General features: G+C 47.3%; 1 protein-coding gene across 1 annotated transcript in view; it reads right to left on the bottom strand.

Annotated features, from left to right (window-relative positions):
• Positions 1 to 15,805, bottom strand: part of Nid2 (nidogen 2) — a 61,323-nt gene that overhangs the window by 7,960 nt on the left and 37,558 nt on the right. The window contains exons 9-15 of the mRNA XM_031361431.1: positions 12,766 to 12,909; positions 12,137 to 12,265; positions 11,234 to 11,377; positions 5,963 to 6,082; positions 4,976 to 5,224; positions 1,090 to 1,311; positions 374 to 543 (exon numbers count right to left, since the gene is read on the bottom strand). Coding sequence (XP_031217291.1) covers positions 374 to 543; positions 1,090 to 1,311; positions 4,976 to 5,224; positions 5,963 to 6,082; positions 11,234 to 11,377; positions 12,137 to 12,265; positions 12,766 to 12,909 — 1,178 coding nt within the window. The remainder of the gene's footprint in view (positions 1 to 373; positions 544 to 1,089; positions 1,312 to 4,975; positions 5,225 to 5,962; positions 6,083 to 11,233; positions 11,378 to 12,136; positions 12,266 to 12,765; positions 12,910 to 15,805) is intronic.

The following is a 15,805-nucleotide window of genomic DNA, read 5'->3' as shown; positions in this document are numbered from 1 at the left end:
TGTTTTGTTTTGCTTTGACTTCCAAATGTCTGTGACCAGAACAGACCCCCCAGGAACCTGAGGTAACAATGATCTTCCCATAAACAGCCAACATTCTTTGGCTATCTGAACTTCATTGATACCTTCAGGATATATCAGCTAGAATGGGTCAGACGTGATTTCTAGCAACGGAGCCCTACTAAACAGATGGAAGCCCAAAAGCATGCCAGGAGTCCCTGTACTGCACTGCACTTACTTCCCTCTGAAAACCACAAAGCATAGTTCCTCCAGGCCCACAAGTCCACAAGCAAGCCCACAAGCCCACAAGCCCACAAGCCCAGCCCATAGGCTCACTCTCATCTCAAGCCCTACCCCCTGGAGAAACCCAGTTTACATGCAGTGAGAGCAGGGTCCTGGCTGCATCCTTCCGAAGCCTGCTGCCATTGAGGGGCAAGTGGCCAATCTGCTGGCCTTGGGCATAGAGCAGGAAAGTGCCCACAGATGGAGGAGTCACATCAGGCCGGGGTGTGGGCCGGACCACAGGTGGAGCGACGGTGGGTATGCCTGTTTGTGGGAAGATGGGAAGAGGAAGGAAAGTTACTTTTGCACATGAACCTCCAAAATTACCCAGTTCTTTATGGAATATAGTTCAAAGACATCTTGGTTTCTAAGGTTTTGTTTTTTGTTTTTTTTTTTTCCCCAAAGTTAAATTACTCAAATTTCTGCCTTTACTCAGGAGATAAAGATAACTGGTCTCCAACCAAAGTGCAGAGTTTTAGGATGTGGTATGGCAGCCGAATGTTCACTAGGGCCCTAGAATGGTACTGTCCCCTTTCACCTGGGGCTGGGAGGTGGGGGACAGCATAGTCACACTCTAGCTTGAGATCAGCTTTTCTTATAGCAGGGCCTACTAGTGGCAAAGCCAACGGTAAATCCAGATTGGGATCCTGAGATATTCTGATGATAAGTCAACCCAGCATATTGATGAGGTGACACTATTTATCAGACTTGGTAACTCTTTTCCTCCCCATACTGCCCACTGCAGAAATCAAAACCCCAACAGAAAGCCTTCAATGACACAAAGGAGAGCCTGGGCCATCCCATGCTTACATGCAGGCATGGTGCCTGGCTGCGAGCGAGTGCCCTGCAGTTCTCTGCCGTCCTTGTCCACACACCAACAGAAATCACTCTTCCCATGGCACTGCAGGGGGATGAAGTGGCCGAGGTCGTCACACTGGGGCACATATTGGTCATCCCTGGGTGTGCCCCCGTAGTGTTCCAGCAGGCTTTCCCTCCAGCGCTCACAGACAGTCCGAGGCCTCTGGGTGGGCTCTAAGATGGCCAATCAAGATCAGTACAACTCCAGGTCCCAGCTCCTCACCTCCTAGCCTTCCTTTTCCTCTGTCCGGTAACAAGGCCTTAGCCATGCCCTGGACACTGAGCCAAGGAAGCACATGTGTGCTCAGAAGTTCTCTGTGAAAACCCAGAAAAGAAATCACCCTGATGTCCCTTGATGCTCCTATCTCCCAAGGCCAGAAGACCCTGTCATGGAGACCCAGCCACATCAGACAAGGAGAAGGAGACAAGCCCATCCACACACCTCACTAAGGCCAGTGGAGATGCACATGGGCATTTGGCCATGCGCCAGGGCTCCTCTGATGACAGAACACTGTTCAGATTCAGTGACCCCTGTGACACTTTCAAGCAACTCCTTCCCACCTGTCTCAAGTGCTTGCTAAAACAGCCATCATAGGTGTACCTATGGGTCCTAGAAAAAGAGGCTGAAGACCAGGCTGAGCTGTAGGTAGCCCTCTGTCTCACTGGCTAGTTAAAGGAGCAAGGGTGAGGTGGCACTGAGCAACTGCTTCTTGGACTATCTGGTTTTGAGAATTCACTGCCATCGTGTTGCTGGAACTATCTCAAAGCTGAGCCTTTCCTCCAAGCTCTTCTGCCGTAATACCGTCCTGTTTTCTCTAGGATTCCATACCCGCAACCCTCCTCTGAGCCTCGGGCTTCTGGTTCACACGATGATTAAAGAAAGACTTGCTGGTTTCTGATGTATGCCAGTCCCCCTCACCCCCTAACCTTCTGCTAGGCTGCTGCCCCAGGACCATGGAATGGAGGCTCTGCCCTACACACGAGGATGGATCTACAAAGGCTCCACAGTCAGCTGTTGAAATCACTTCTTCTCTGAGGTCGGACAAGCCCACTAAAGGCACTTCTGGCTCTGTTTTCATCGCGACACCTCAAAGCCTATGCTCTGCAGAATCACACAGCCCCAATTACCTCCTTGCTACTTACTACCATCTGGATGCGTAACTGAAATCTCAGCACAGAAGTACAAGCTGGGCTTCTGCTTTCTCCCAAACTTGCTCCTCGTGCCTTTAGTTCCACTACATAGCACCTGCGTTGCCCACTGCTCAGATGAAATCACCCCAATGCCCCTTTCTCTCACTCCTCACATCTCAGGTCAAAAAAGTCTCATTAATTTTACCTTCAAAAACATTCTGACTAGAGGTGGACATAGTAGTGCATGACCTTAATCCAGCACTCAAGAAGCAGAGGCAGGTACATCTCTCTGAGCTCAAGGCCAGCCTAGTCTACATAGTGAGTTCCAGGACAGCTAGGGCTACATAGTGAGGCCCTGTCTCAAACACAACCCAAAACAAACCAAAACCAAACAACAACAAACAAACAAAAACAACAGACTGTGTTCCCTTCTTGCCACTTCTCCCGTGTGCTGTCCTGGTTACAGGAATTCTCTCACACCGGGATCATGGCAACACCTTTTGGCTGGCTTTTTGCTTCTACCTTTCCTTACCAAACCACCAGTGTATACTCAGCCAGCAACTACAATGGGGCATTTAAACCCAAGGCATAAGCTTACACAAAGACCATGGTAACAGCCTTTGGGCTGGCTTTGCTTTCCCCACCTTCCCGTGCCTTCACTCCATTACACCAGTGCACTCAGCCAACAGCCACAATGGTTCGTTCAAAACCCAGGGCATCTTAGTCCATTCCTCTGCTGAAAACCATCCAGGCGCTTCAAAGAACAAAGCTGTGGGCACCACAACCAGGCTGAAGGGACCAGTGGTCTGAGATGTGGAGAGATACCAATAAAGTCTCCAATGTCAAACTCAGCAAGTTCAGTCAAGACTCACAGGTTTAGAAAGTGGCCGACCCTCAGGCTGCCTCAGCTCATGAACAAACAGGAAGCAAAGGAGACAAAAGCAAGACTCTGCCCTGTTCAGCCTACAGTGTTCCAGGACAGGAGAGAGGACTGCTACCCACTCAAATACTCACCATCTACTTCACAGTGGGAGGTGCTGGAAAAACCACCAACAGTCCATTCCACACTGAACAACCCCAAGAGCCACTCCTGTTTCTGGGGACCACCCAACATAGGTATGTGTCTGGATGGATGCAAACCCATAGCAAGTCAACGGGACTCAGATCACTCCCGGGTAAGCACCCTTCTCATCTCCTACTGCTATAAGCTATGTTATCCAATCATGGGCTTGCTTCTTTCCTGCTTCTCATTGGTTAGGGTTCAAATAATCTTGAGTGCAGAGCATGCTATCCTCCATCTGACCTGGTTATGCAAATGAGACTAGTCAGAGATGGCAGGCAGGGCCAAGCAGTGCCAGGGAAGAAGTGTGGGCCATGCTATGTCTGCACACAGGAATGCGCCTGAGTCACTATCCTTACCACATGTTATTTTAATCAACTTAATAGAAAGCTGAGCCATCCCTCCATGGGCCCCACTGAACCACTGACTCTTAAACCTCTGACAGAGAACTGAGGCTTCTGAGAGGAGCCATGACCAAATCAGGATTTCTCTAGGCACCTTATTTTTTAAGGCCTGCAGAATCTTTTTCCTAAAGAACCTATTAGAATCAGTTGGGGTGGGGATGCGGGGGGAGTTGTATAGGGCCCAAAATCCGTATGAAGCAATCCATTACCAGTTAACTTATGTGAATCTTTTGTTATATTTTTTGAGAATCTTGTACAATCTATTTTAATCATATTCACCCTCCCTCCCCCAACTCTTCCCAGATCCATGCCCCTAACTTTTATATACATGAATCTTAGAAACACTTAACGTTACGAACATTGAAGAATCAAAACTGCTGGTAATTGTCCAGCTCAGTTTCCCTCACACGTTAAAAGCTGAGATTAGTGGCTTGTAATTTTTTTTTTATAATCTAATTACTTTTTATTTTATAATTTAGAAAGTGGCTCTTTGGATACTAGCTCTCAGATCAGGAAGTACTTGGGCTGAAGCAGCAGCCTGTGTTGCCCAATTCAGAATAATTCAGCCAAGAGGCTGGAAAGCTGCTGTCCAACGTAAGCTGCCTGCTGTTTACACTGCCGGTGAGACTCTGCCCACCATGTTCTAGCACCTTGGCGTGAAGAAGGCAGATGATAACGGCCATGTTTGCCATGAACACCTCAGATCAGATGGATGGGTTCCTATATGAAGGCAGCTGTGGAAAGAAAGTCTTCCCAAGACCACACTGGATGGGCTAGAAAAGGAGAGGGGTCACTGGATTAGAAGGAAGCTCAGTGCATCCCCTCCGAGTTTCACACCTAACTTACCCACCAACATTAGCACAGCCTTCAGACTGCTTTCTGCATGGTTACCTAGACAGGAGTCTCGCTTTAACACTATGCTAGGAAAACTCTCTAGCTCTCTCTAGTCTCTCTCAGTGGGCCACAGCCTGACTCAGAGACTCAGCTTTCAGTCACAACTCAACAAGGATCTAGGCAGTTATAGTCCAATGCATCAAGGATCCTGCATGTCACCTACGTATCTCTATCGCCCTATGACATTAACATGCTCATGGGTGTGTCTATATCATCCAAGTGTTCTTTGGAGGAGAAAAGGCTATGAGAAGACAGTAGTCCGTCAGAGCTGGGTTATAAACCACCCACTGCCAAACCTTGACTCCAGGCCCAGGTGGGCATAAAGTGTTTCTTTGGGGCAGGAGCTCACCTGGGGGTGGTCCACAGTGGGGCGGGGTGGAGCCAGGTGGTGTCTGGGTGCCAGGGACTTCATGGCCATTTCGGTCCACACACCAGCAGAAGCCAGTGCTGCCGTGGCACTGCAGTGGCACGAAGTTTCCCTGGTCATCACACTGGGGGATGTGGATCCGTGACCCAGGGTAGGCGTGCTGTGCCTGGGCATAGCGCTGCTGGTATTCACAGGGCTTCAGTCCTGAGATGGAATCTCCTGGAACTGTGTCTGAGGGAGACATACAGGAGAAATAAGAGGTATACTGCAACCCATCCACACTAACCAGCCCCCCCCATAAAGTCGTCTGTATGAAGCCTTTCTTCCATACAATTGAAAGTTACCAACCATGACACTGAAAAACAGTTAAGACACTAACATTTTAGAGTCCCAAGTTCTTATTTTGGCTTTGCTACCAACTACCTGGTTATTACAAATTCCCTCCATTTGCCCTGTACATCCCTACATAAATATAAATGTAAGCTAGTCCAGTTTGTTCCTCAGCCTTGGGGACCAGGTGACATCTGGGCAAAATGAAGAATAAACTGCTTGACAAGTTAACTCCATCCATTCTTTGGGACCCAGAGTCTAAGTCTGAGAAGATCCGGGCAACAGCAACCACGTTGCGTATCGTTGGCCAAGCTCCGTGAAAGCAGTCACCATGAGTACAGACTTTTGGCTCATGAGTGCGTGAGGCTTTTACTGGTTTTCCCAAACAACGTTCAGCAGAGGAGATCGCTCAGGTAGTGAACCAGAGCAGCCACAGCATGGATGACAGACTCCAAGAAGCTCACACACCAACTAGCAATAAGTGGGCATCAGGAGTCTACTGAGAAGAATCCAGAGCTTGGAAAGTACCCCCGCACCCCCCAACAGGCCTCAGACCAGTTTCCATCTTGGGCAGGGAGGAAAATAAGAGGGAAGGAGCTGGGAGGTCCCCCAAGTTTAATCAGGTCTTTCATCACTTACCAGAGGTGCAGAGAAACCCATCCCCGTGATACCCAGGCTGGCAACGGCAGGAGAAGGACCCGGGGGTATTGTAGCAGATGGCTGCCTCATGACATCTGTTTTCCGCACATTCATCAACATCTGCAGAGGTCAAGGATGGGCACAGAGAGGTGAGGAAAGGAAGGAAGGAAGAAGGAAGGAGACCGTGCCTTCATCACAAACAGCTGTGTGACTACACAGTCAGAGTGCATGCAGCTCAAAAGTCATCAACTTTAGAACATCCCTAGGTCTGAGCTGAGACATGCTAATGTCAAACACTCAGCATGACAGAAAAAACAAAACAAAACAGAAAACATACACTGGCAGTTTTATGTCAACTTGACACAAGTCTAGAGACATAAAGGGGGGGGGTAGCCTCAACTGAAAAAATGCCTCTATAGGGTATTTTCTTAATTAGTGATCAATGGGGAAGAACCCAGCCCTTGTGGGTAGGGTGGTGCCATCCTTGGGCTGGTGATACTGGGTTCTATAAGAAAGTAGGCTGAGCAAGCCAGTGAGCAGCTCCACCTCCACAGCCTCTGCATCAGCTCCTGCCTCCAGGTTCCATCCCTGCATGATGTCCTGGCCTCGCTACTTTTGATGATGAACTGTTATATGGAACTGTGAGCAAAATAAACCTTTCCTCTGAAAGTTGCTTTTGGTAGGTGTTTCATCACAATAATTGTAACCTCAACGGGAGACAAAACAAAAACATGTGAGCTAACAAACTAGACAAACGCTCAGCGTAGAAATCCAATCTAATCTGAGCATGGGCACTCAGAGAAAAATACCCTGCTGTGTATTTCTGGGGTATTTTTGGCTATTGTGAATTCTAGAAGTTATTTCCTTTCAACTAACCTATACTGTAAATCATTAATTTCCTGTCAGTGATATTACAGGGAAAAAAAAGGATAAATATAGGGAACAATAGTTTTCCCGTCTTTGTTTGGCATCTGCTCCCTTTCTATGCCTGTAGAGGTACAGGTGTCAGATGAAGCCCCAAACCCATATTCAGTTTAGAAGGAAACTGATCCTTGCCTGATCAGAGCTGTCTAAAACCTCCAACCAGAGATGGCTTTACAGAAACTTACTTCTCACTTAAAGAGAAGAATGTTATTTGAAACACATGTACACGAGAGCCTGAACTTATTAGCCACAGATAAGCAGCCCAGGCCCTGGCACTCTGCATGAGCTTCCCCGAGGATTTCCATAATTGTACTCAAAACTGCAAGATGAACAGCTTGAGCAAAAGCCAATTGATATGCCTTTTATTTTACTTATTAAAGCTGGCCCATGCTTTATCAATCGCAAGTCTCCTCTTCCCCACCCCACACTCAAAAAACCCCCAAGAAACTCTCCCAATCGGAAGTGCTGAAGCTGATGCCAGGGGATGAGGTAAGCTCTAGCTAGGGGACAGGAAGTCTTCCAGAGGAAAAGGGGGAAGCAAAAGGTACAGGTTTGACTTCCAGACCTCAGCTTGACCAAAAACAAAACAAAGCATGTGTCATACCCACAAAAGCAAATGGAAGTCTGAGGAGGAGACGACGACGACAACAACAACAACAACAACAACAACAACAACAAGAAGGTAATGGCAGGAAAACTAGAACAGGAAAAGGAGCTGAACTCATCTGGTATGGCCACAGCAGGCACACACCAGCTTGGAAAGTGGACTTTATAACCAGGGTCAGATCTGAATGGGATCAGGGACAGACTCTACCAAGCTTCCATTCCCCCAGAAGCTCCTACTACTCAGGGTTTTTCTCAGCTGGTGGCCCACTGCTCCTTACACACAGGTATTCCGTTCCCTGGACAGAAAGCCCTCATACCCATGTAGGGAGCACCTGCTTATGCTTTGCCTTTGGAGAACACAGTGCCTTTGAGTCCAAAAACCCCTGAAGGCTCAACAGAGCAAGCTTAACTCCACTCAGAGCAACTCTCCCTGGATGAGCAAACTGCCTTTTCTGGTTATCTTCACCTCCCAAGATTAAGAAGGGAGTTGTTTAGTGATCATCCTAGAAACCAACTCAGTTACTAAAGAACTGTCATTCTTATCCTAGCAGCATATCCTGTCTCTTCAAAGGCCAGCTCCAGGGCACAGCTGAGTGGGGAGCTGGCTGGGCCTAGAGTGGCACTGAAACTGACCGAGGAGCCAAAGTTATAAAAATGAACTTGCAGCCAAATTCAGGAAATTCCAGCTATGACAGAATATACCCTATAAGTACTTCCAGTGGCAACAGGAACCCCAAGCAATGGCAGGAAGCAGGAGGCTCCTGACCACACAGCCTATTGCAGGACCCCAGGGAGCCCTTTCTTAGTCTATTTTTTAACTAAGGGAGAGGGGATTTCCCAAGGTTGCCAACCTGAACCAGCCATTCTCCCGTTACATTCTTCATGGATGTCATGGTTACAGCAGACAGATGACCAGCAAGTAGGAAAACAAACCCTTGAAGAAGTTTACTATATCACACCCAGGAATCCCTGACCCCCAAGCTGGAGAACTGTAGGCTCCCAGAATTGCAATCTAACCTCATCTTGGGGGGCCTCGATGATGGATAGCTAGAGGCCAGTCAGCATCCCCAGGGCCTGGACTCAGAGCATCTCCTCAGGAGCACAAACACAATGCGGTTCTGCAGAGAGTTAGAGCTCATTTTACAGGACAAGTGTACACACAGAAGATGGGGAAGGACTCTGGCCTCTTCTCAAGGCAGGAGCTATCTTTTTAATCCCCACTGATATAAAGATACAATAACAATTAACTAGTGGGTGGGATGATGTCCAGGGGCTGATGGAAGATTCAGGTCAGGTCAGGACAGGAGGACTGAGAGAAGCAAGACAGTCCCTTATCACAAAGGCAACAGAAAAAAGGCAGCGAGAATCCAGCACAATTGAAGCCTTCACCATTCATCCATTAAACTCAAGAATCTGTTAGAAAGACATGTCTAGAATCTTCCATTTGTAGCTCATGCTTTGGAGCTTCGACATCACTTCCTGCCCTCATTCTGAAAAGAAGCCACTGGAAGCAAACCCAACCATTGAATGACTGACTTGCTTTCATTGTTTTAATTCTCTGGTGCTGATTAACCTTTAAACTACCCAGAATCCTATGCTTTGGTCCATATGACCTTGCCTTCTCTCTGCTCCGTAACTGTCCAATCACACATAAATGTCTGCTGTTCGTGTTTGTGTGGTATATGGTGATCTGCCTTGGGACCTGTACCTGTGGTAGTGGTACTAGTGATAAATATTGTTCCTTCTATGTCCACACCCTCTTGTCCATGCTCTACTTACCCAGTGTCTCTGAGCACAGAAATCCTCAGAATAAAGTCTGTACCATTCATCTACCTCCTGAACAAAAATATAAGAGACCCTCTCTACTCTGGTTTCCTTAACTCACACCTGAAACTCCAAGACAATCTGTTCTTCCTGCAAAGTCACCCAGACTCTTAAACAACGTGCCTGGGAACAATCCAGCTCACACTAGTACAAGCCAGAAGCCACTCCAGGTGGAGGGAAGGTGGAGAAGACTTGACTCTTTTCGAAGCAAAGCCTCCTGCTAGTGACTTAAACCAGATTGAGAACCTGAATCCAAGAGCGCCTTTCTAGGGCGTCTAGGGCGTGGATGGAGGAACACACACACATCCTCACTTCATCTAATGGAGCAAAAAATCTGTGCCTCTGGACTGCAAGTTTCCCCAAACACAGAGTCTCTTGGCAAGGAGCCTTCATTGCTCACAGACATGAGTACTATGAAACACGTTTAAATATGAATGTATACACATATCTAACATGGTGTAGATGTATTCTGCAAGTGACTTCCATGATTAGCATAGACTATCATGTGGAATCTTTAGGAAAATGACCCCTTTTTGAAGCCTGGATGGTTACCAAATATGGCTATGGTTTGTTGGGGAGTCTCCAAGATGGACCTCAGTGACCCCTGTCTCATGATATGTATAATCTCTATCAAGACTCTCCTTAGAGACATACAATCAGAACAAATACAGTAAAACGACATTGCAAGCACCTTTGACTTCCATCTTGCTGACCAGCCATAATGAAGCAAGCTGTCTTATGACTAAACAGCCCTGTCTCATGAGAGGCCCACACGACAAGAAACCAGAGGGCACAGCAATGTTATGATAGAACAGGGGCTCTGTGTCCAACAGTCCTGATGCCTGTCCATACTAAGTAGTGACCCTTGTCTTAAGCCTTACTAGAGATTCTAAGACTTAGGACCTACTGAATCATGCCCAGACTCCTGACCCAATGGGCCTTGTGAGGTTGTTTAAAGATCAGATTCATACCCAATAATGTGAATGTTTAGACTGAAGAATGCATCAATAGAAAGGTTATTCAAGGAAGCTTCTAAATTGTCTAAATGGACTACAGCATATGACAATACTGAAACTCGGTTATTGTAAGAGAAAATCGTGAGGAGATAAAGGCTGGAAAGCAGTTGAAATGGAAAAGATGAAACACTTACCAAAGGCAGTTTAGGAAGGCTTATTTTACTGCTTACGCTTACAGACCACAACCCATCTTAGTAACTCAAGACAGGAACTGAAGCAGAGACCATGGAAGATCAATGCTGCAGATCAATGACTTGCTCTCCTGGCTCACTCTCAGGTTCAAGCTTAGCTAGCTATCTTATATTGCCCAGGAGTTCACCCCCAGTTAAAGGGCCCTCCTACATCAGTTAGCAATCAAGAGAATGCCCACAGGCAAAGCTGATCAAGGCAGTTTCTCTTTGAGGCTCTTTCCTCCCAGGTCCTAGGTCATGACGACTTCATAATAAAAACTGCCAGGTCTGATGGCATACCCCTTTGATCCTTGAGGCAGAGGCAAGTAGATCTCTTTGAGTTTCAAGCTACCTAGGGCTACACAGGGAGACCAGAGCAACCGACAAACCAACCAACCAAGTTAACCAACATAACAACCCACCTCACCAGGTGTTTGATGAAAACGGGAGAATTTAGGAAGAACTGTAGGTATGAGTCCCTCCACCCTACACTAGCTCCAAGGAACAGAAGGTTTCCAAACTGACGCCAACACTCCGAGACAACCACAGGAGTTCACCAGTCTGGCGCCAGAAGAATACCCTTAGCACCCCTCTGACTCTAAAGATGCCTGTTCTCTTTCAGCACTCCCAAAGGCTGCATGAGTCATGGGAGGGGAGAAGTTGTGTCTCTATGAGGATGTATACCTAAAGGGACTATGCAGAGTCCTCAAGAGCTACCCACAGGTACTCACCAGAACACTGATGCCCAGTGCCAACGAAGCCCGGCAGGCAGGAACAGCTGAATGAGATGCCTCCATGGTGAATGCATCTGGCCTGCCCCTCAGGGGCACAGGTGTGGCTGCCATCAAGGCAAGGGTTGGGAGGTGGGGCAATCACTGAAAAGAAAGTGAGAGCTAAAGTGTGATCCTTTCTCTTCGTCACCCTGCCCGCAGACTAACAGTATCAGCACACCCACGGAACTTAAGGAATACAGTCTCAGGGCCTTTATCAGTCAGCATCTCATTTTTAGCAAGATTTCTAGTCCAAGGTTCATATACCTATTAGAGTTGAGATGTGCTAGTATATGTTTGTGTTTAAGATATTAGGCATGACATGCCATCAAAACAGATCCAGGTTACGGCTTGTAATTCCCCAGAGCACTGAACACATCTGACAGATAGACACATCCCACACAGTTCCTAATACCATTGTTACTCTGTCATCTTACCGGAGACTGAAATGTGTATTTATTATTGGCTCCAGCAGTGGGATAAATTTGGAATTCTAGGTCTTTCGGATCCATCCATAGAGGGTATATTTATTGTGGATGGGATCTTTGGCTCCTCACATGAGACAGGCACCTTTTAACATGAGTTCTTTCTAGAGCTGGGGTGTTACTAATCACTGCCTGGTCACGTGACCCCAGAATCCCAATTGAGAGCTTCCTCAGGTAACTCAATATAATACCTATATGGGGAAAATCCAATGGTGACATGTCATCATGACAGGACTGAGCTAAACTGCAGCAGAGGGCTATATACTTCAAAAACTACATGTGAGAGCCTCTGTATAACAGGTATAGTAGAGACGTCAGTGAATCACAAGGTAGGACTCAGCAGCCTCCCAGCTGAAGGAAAAGGGACTCTGGTACTCACAGATACACGTGTGCTGATCATCTGCAAATTCATAGCCGCTGCGGCATTCACACCTGTAGCTTCCCACCAAGTTGACACACACAGAATTAGGGCCACAGCGGTGGAAGCCAGTGGCACATTCATTGACATCTAGGCAAAAATGAGAACAGAAGGCACTGCGACAGAGTGTTCCAGAAACGAAGGTCTGACGACTAAATTTCCCCAGCACTCTGATGCTTCAGTGGGAGTAATGATTGGCAAATGGAAAGCATAGAAATTTGAGAGTTTTGGACACTGGGCAAAAACCCAAGTAGCAGTTCCTCAGAAACAAGGAAAACCATTTTCAAATCTTTCCAGTTAAGACATAGGAAGATAATCTTTGAATACTTTGGAAAAGTGAAACAATTATATTTTCGTAAGATGGTTTCTTTCTATAGCTCTAACCGAAATACTCACCTCTAAATTATCTTTCCAAACCTAGCCAGACTCTGCCTCTGCTTCCCTATAATGGCATCCAGATTAACAGAGGCTAAAAATCATTGCCTGAAGATGACCACAAAACCCACAGGTTCTTGTCCACCACAAACCGTGATGCAGGAAAGAGAAGATGAAAACCAGGACTATGTGACAGAAACAGACACGTCTCTCACCCATACAGCTCCGTCCATCACCCTGGAACCCAGGCGTGCACTCGCAGGTGTAGTCTGCACCTGTTCCCGGGTGGCACCTTGCTGTTGTGTCGCAGGTGTGGCTCCCGTCATAGCAAGGATTCACTGTAACAGGGGCCGAGTCCACTATGCACAGGAAAGAGAAAAAGGCAGAGTGACTGTCACAGAGAGAATGTGGGAGAAAGGAAGGAGATGGGAGTCTTCGCTATGTTATGAACTCAAAGCTAAGGTGGACTACTTGTCTCTCGATGTTAATTTCAACAGCTTCCTCATGCCTACTCTGTAGAGCAGGGTCTGGCTTTCAGTAGGTTTGCTTCCCGGGAAACTCAGGCTGACTCTGTGCTAGACTTCTGTTCCCATAAGAAAGGTGAGCAAGAGACATGGGATAGATTACTTGAATCCAGGGTCAGTAAGTGTGCTGGCACAGACTCAACCTCTAAACTTCTGGCTCTCAGTTTGTCAGTCTCTCACTTCAATCTCACTGTTTCTGTGGATTAAATCTAAAACCTCACAGGGTCTCAGGCTCTGTCCCAGTCAGAATCTCAATTTTAGGAAGATTCCTAGCTCAAGGGTTCATATATGCTACAGCCGAGAAGGCCAGCATGTTGGCACTTAAAATACTAGGCACGACAGTAAATCATCCAAACAGACCTTGGTCACTGCGTGCACATGACCGACAGATGATGGACAGACAGACCAGACAGACAGACAGACAGACAGACACACACACACACACACACACACACACACACACACACACACACACACACAGGGTTTCTACCACTGTGGCCACTTCCTTATCTTACTGGAGGAGAATGTTTCTCTATTATCAGTTATCTCTATCAGGAGGATAAATTTGGAACCCTAAGTCATTTTGAAGATTAAAAAAATTTTATATGTAATGTTGTGTATGTACACACAGGTTTGCACACTCAAATGCCCAGAGGACATCTCCATGGAGTGTGCCCACTCCTTTCACACTTCAGGAATTACCCTCCGGTCACTGGTTAGATTTTATCAACTTGACACACACTAAGGTCATCTCACTAGGGGCTCTCATTTGAAAAAATGCCTCCTCCATCAGACTGGCCTACAGACAAGGAGCATTTTCTTGATTAATGATTGATGTGAGACAGCTCAGCTGACAGTGGGTGGTACCAGCCCCAGGCAAGTGGTCCTAGGATGTTAAAAAAGCAAACTGAGCAGGTTAGGAGGAACAAACAATACTCCTCCATGGCTTCTACTTCAGCACCTACCTCCGGCTCCTGCCAGGAGCTCCTGCCTTGGCCTCCCCTCATGATGAACTGTCATCTATAAATGAAGTAAACCTTTCCCTCCCCAGATTGGTTTTGGTCATGGAGTTTATCACAGCAACAGAAAGCAAACTAGTACATATGGCAAGCTCCTTTACCCATTGAGCCATCTTGGGTCATCTCTGCCCCCCCGACCCAAAACTTTCTTTGTAGAGATACAACCTGTGATGGTTTGTATATGCTCAGCCCAGGGACTGGCACTACTAGAAGGTGTGGCCCTGTTGGAGTAGGTGTGTCACTGTGGGTGTGGGCTTTAAGACCCTCACCCTAGCTGCCTGGAAGTCAGTCTCCCATTAGCAGCCTTCAGATGAAGATGTAGGATGCTCAGTTCTCCCTGTACCATGCCTACCATGATGATACTGGACTGAACCACTGAACCTGTAAGCCAGCCCTAATTAAATGTTGCGTTTATAAGAGTTGCCTTGGTCCTCATGTCTGTTCACAGCAGTAAAACCTGAACTAAGGTACAACCAAATAAATAGAAATAGCTTCCCACTGCCTACTCTTGTGAATCCATCTCTAAATAACTTCTGGAGAGTGTCATACAAGTCGTAGATGACAACCCTTGAGTGTCTCCTCAGCAGTGTTCGGAACCCTCCATATCCAACCCCATTAAACCTGCACGATGACATGTGCAGACAGCAGCAACGGCCTACCTTCGTTTGCTATACGGCACACAGTCAAGTAACTTCCCAAGGTCACAGTCAGAAGAAGTAGGTAGGGTTGGAAGATAGAAATCCAAAGGGCCCCAGGCCAGGGCCCAGGCTGTCCACCATTCTGCTGTAGCCATCACCAGAGGAACCTCAAAAAGTTACCTATCTAACCCAAAGGATAGACAACAAGGATGACATTCAGATGCCCAGTGACCCCCTTCTGACTCTGCAGGGCAAAATCCAAATGGCACTGTTTGTTATCTCCTGGATTTGCTCTTTAAAATGGAACATACTGTATTTCCAAGGCTGTTGTTCCCACTGGCTCGTCTGGCCGTCCTAAGGGACTGTGTTCTGCCTCCTCAGTGCGGCAGCTCTTGGTCCTTATCTGAGGTGTCTGCTTTGCCTCAGTCTTTGGAACTGTAATCTTAGACACAGACAGCTTCAGGAGCCCTGTGTATGTCAATCTCTGCACTGAGTCACTCCTGCTATTAGACTACTCCGTGAACGATATAACAGGGGGCGGGGAGGCTCTGCCTCTTAAGTCTGTGTCTGAACACCCAGGACATCCCACCTGTACAATAATTCTCTCACTGTTAGAAGCCAGAATTCTAGCATCTGTAGACATACCTTGGCAGGACTTCTGCCTGCACTTAGTGCCAGGATTCTCTGTCGCCTCTATCTCGCCCGTGACTCCCCTGCCACCTTCTACAGCTGAGGCCGGTTCAAAGTAGCTGCAGGCCATCCCAAGTGCTAGTTACCGCAGCCTACTTCAGAGGGTGGGCGTCCCCCGGGTCCTTCAGGACTCTCACTGTCTCCCTAGTACTTTCACTGTCCTGCTGCCCAAGTCAAGCTCTTCTGGTTTGTTTCAACAGTCTGCTGTAAACTGAAATGCCATGGCTGAGATATCTCCACTTCCTAGTAAACTCCTCCCGTCCACTTTATAAGAGACAGCACAGTGCACCCCTATGGCAGAACATTCATTTTCAGTTCCCCAATCGGGGCCTTAATATGGGGTTGGCACGGGTGTATCCCCAGTTCACCTCAATGTTGGCTAAT

This window comes from Mastomys coucha, unplaced genomic scaffold (genome assembly GCF_008632895.1).
Source record: "Mastomys coucha isolate ucsf_1 unplaced genomic scaffold, UCSF_Mcou_1 pScaffold9, whole genome shotgun sequence".
NCBI lineage: Eukaryota > Metazoa > Chordata > Mammalia > Rodentia > Muridae > Mastomys > Mastomys coucha.
This window is presented reverse-complemented; position numbering and strand designations above follow the sequence as displayed.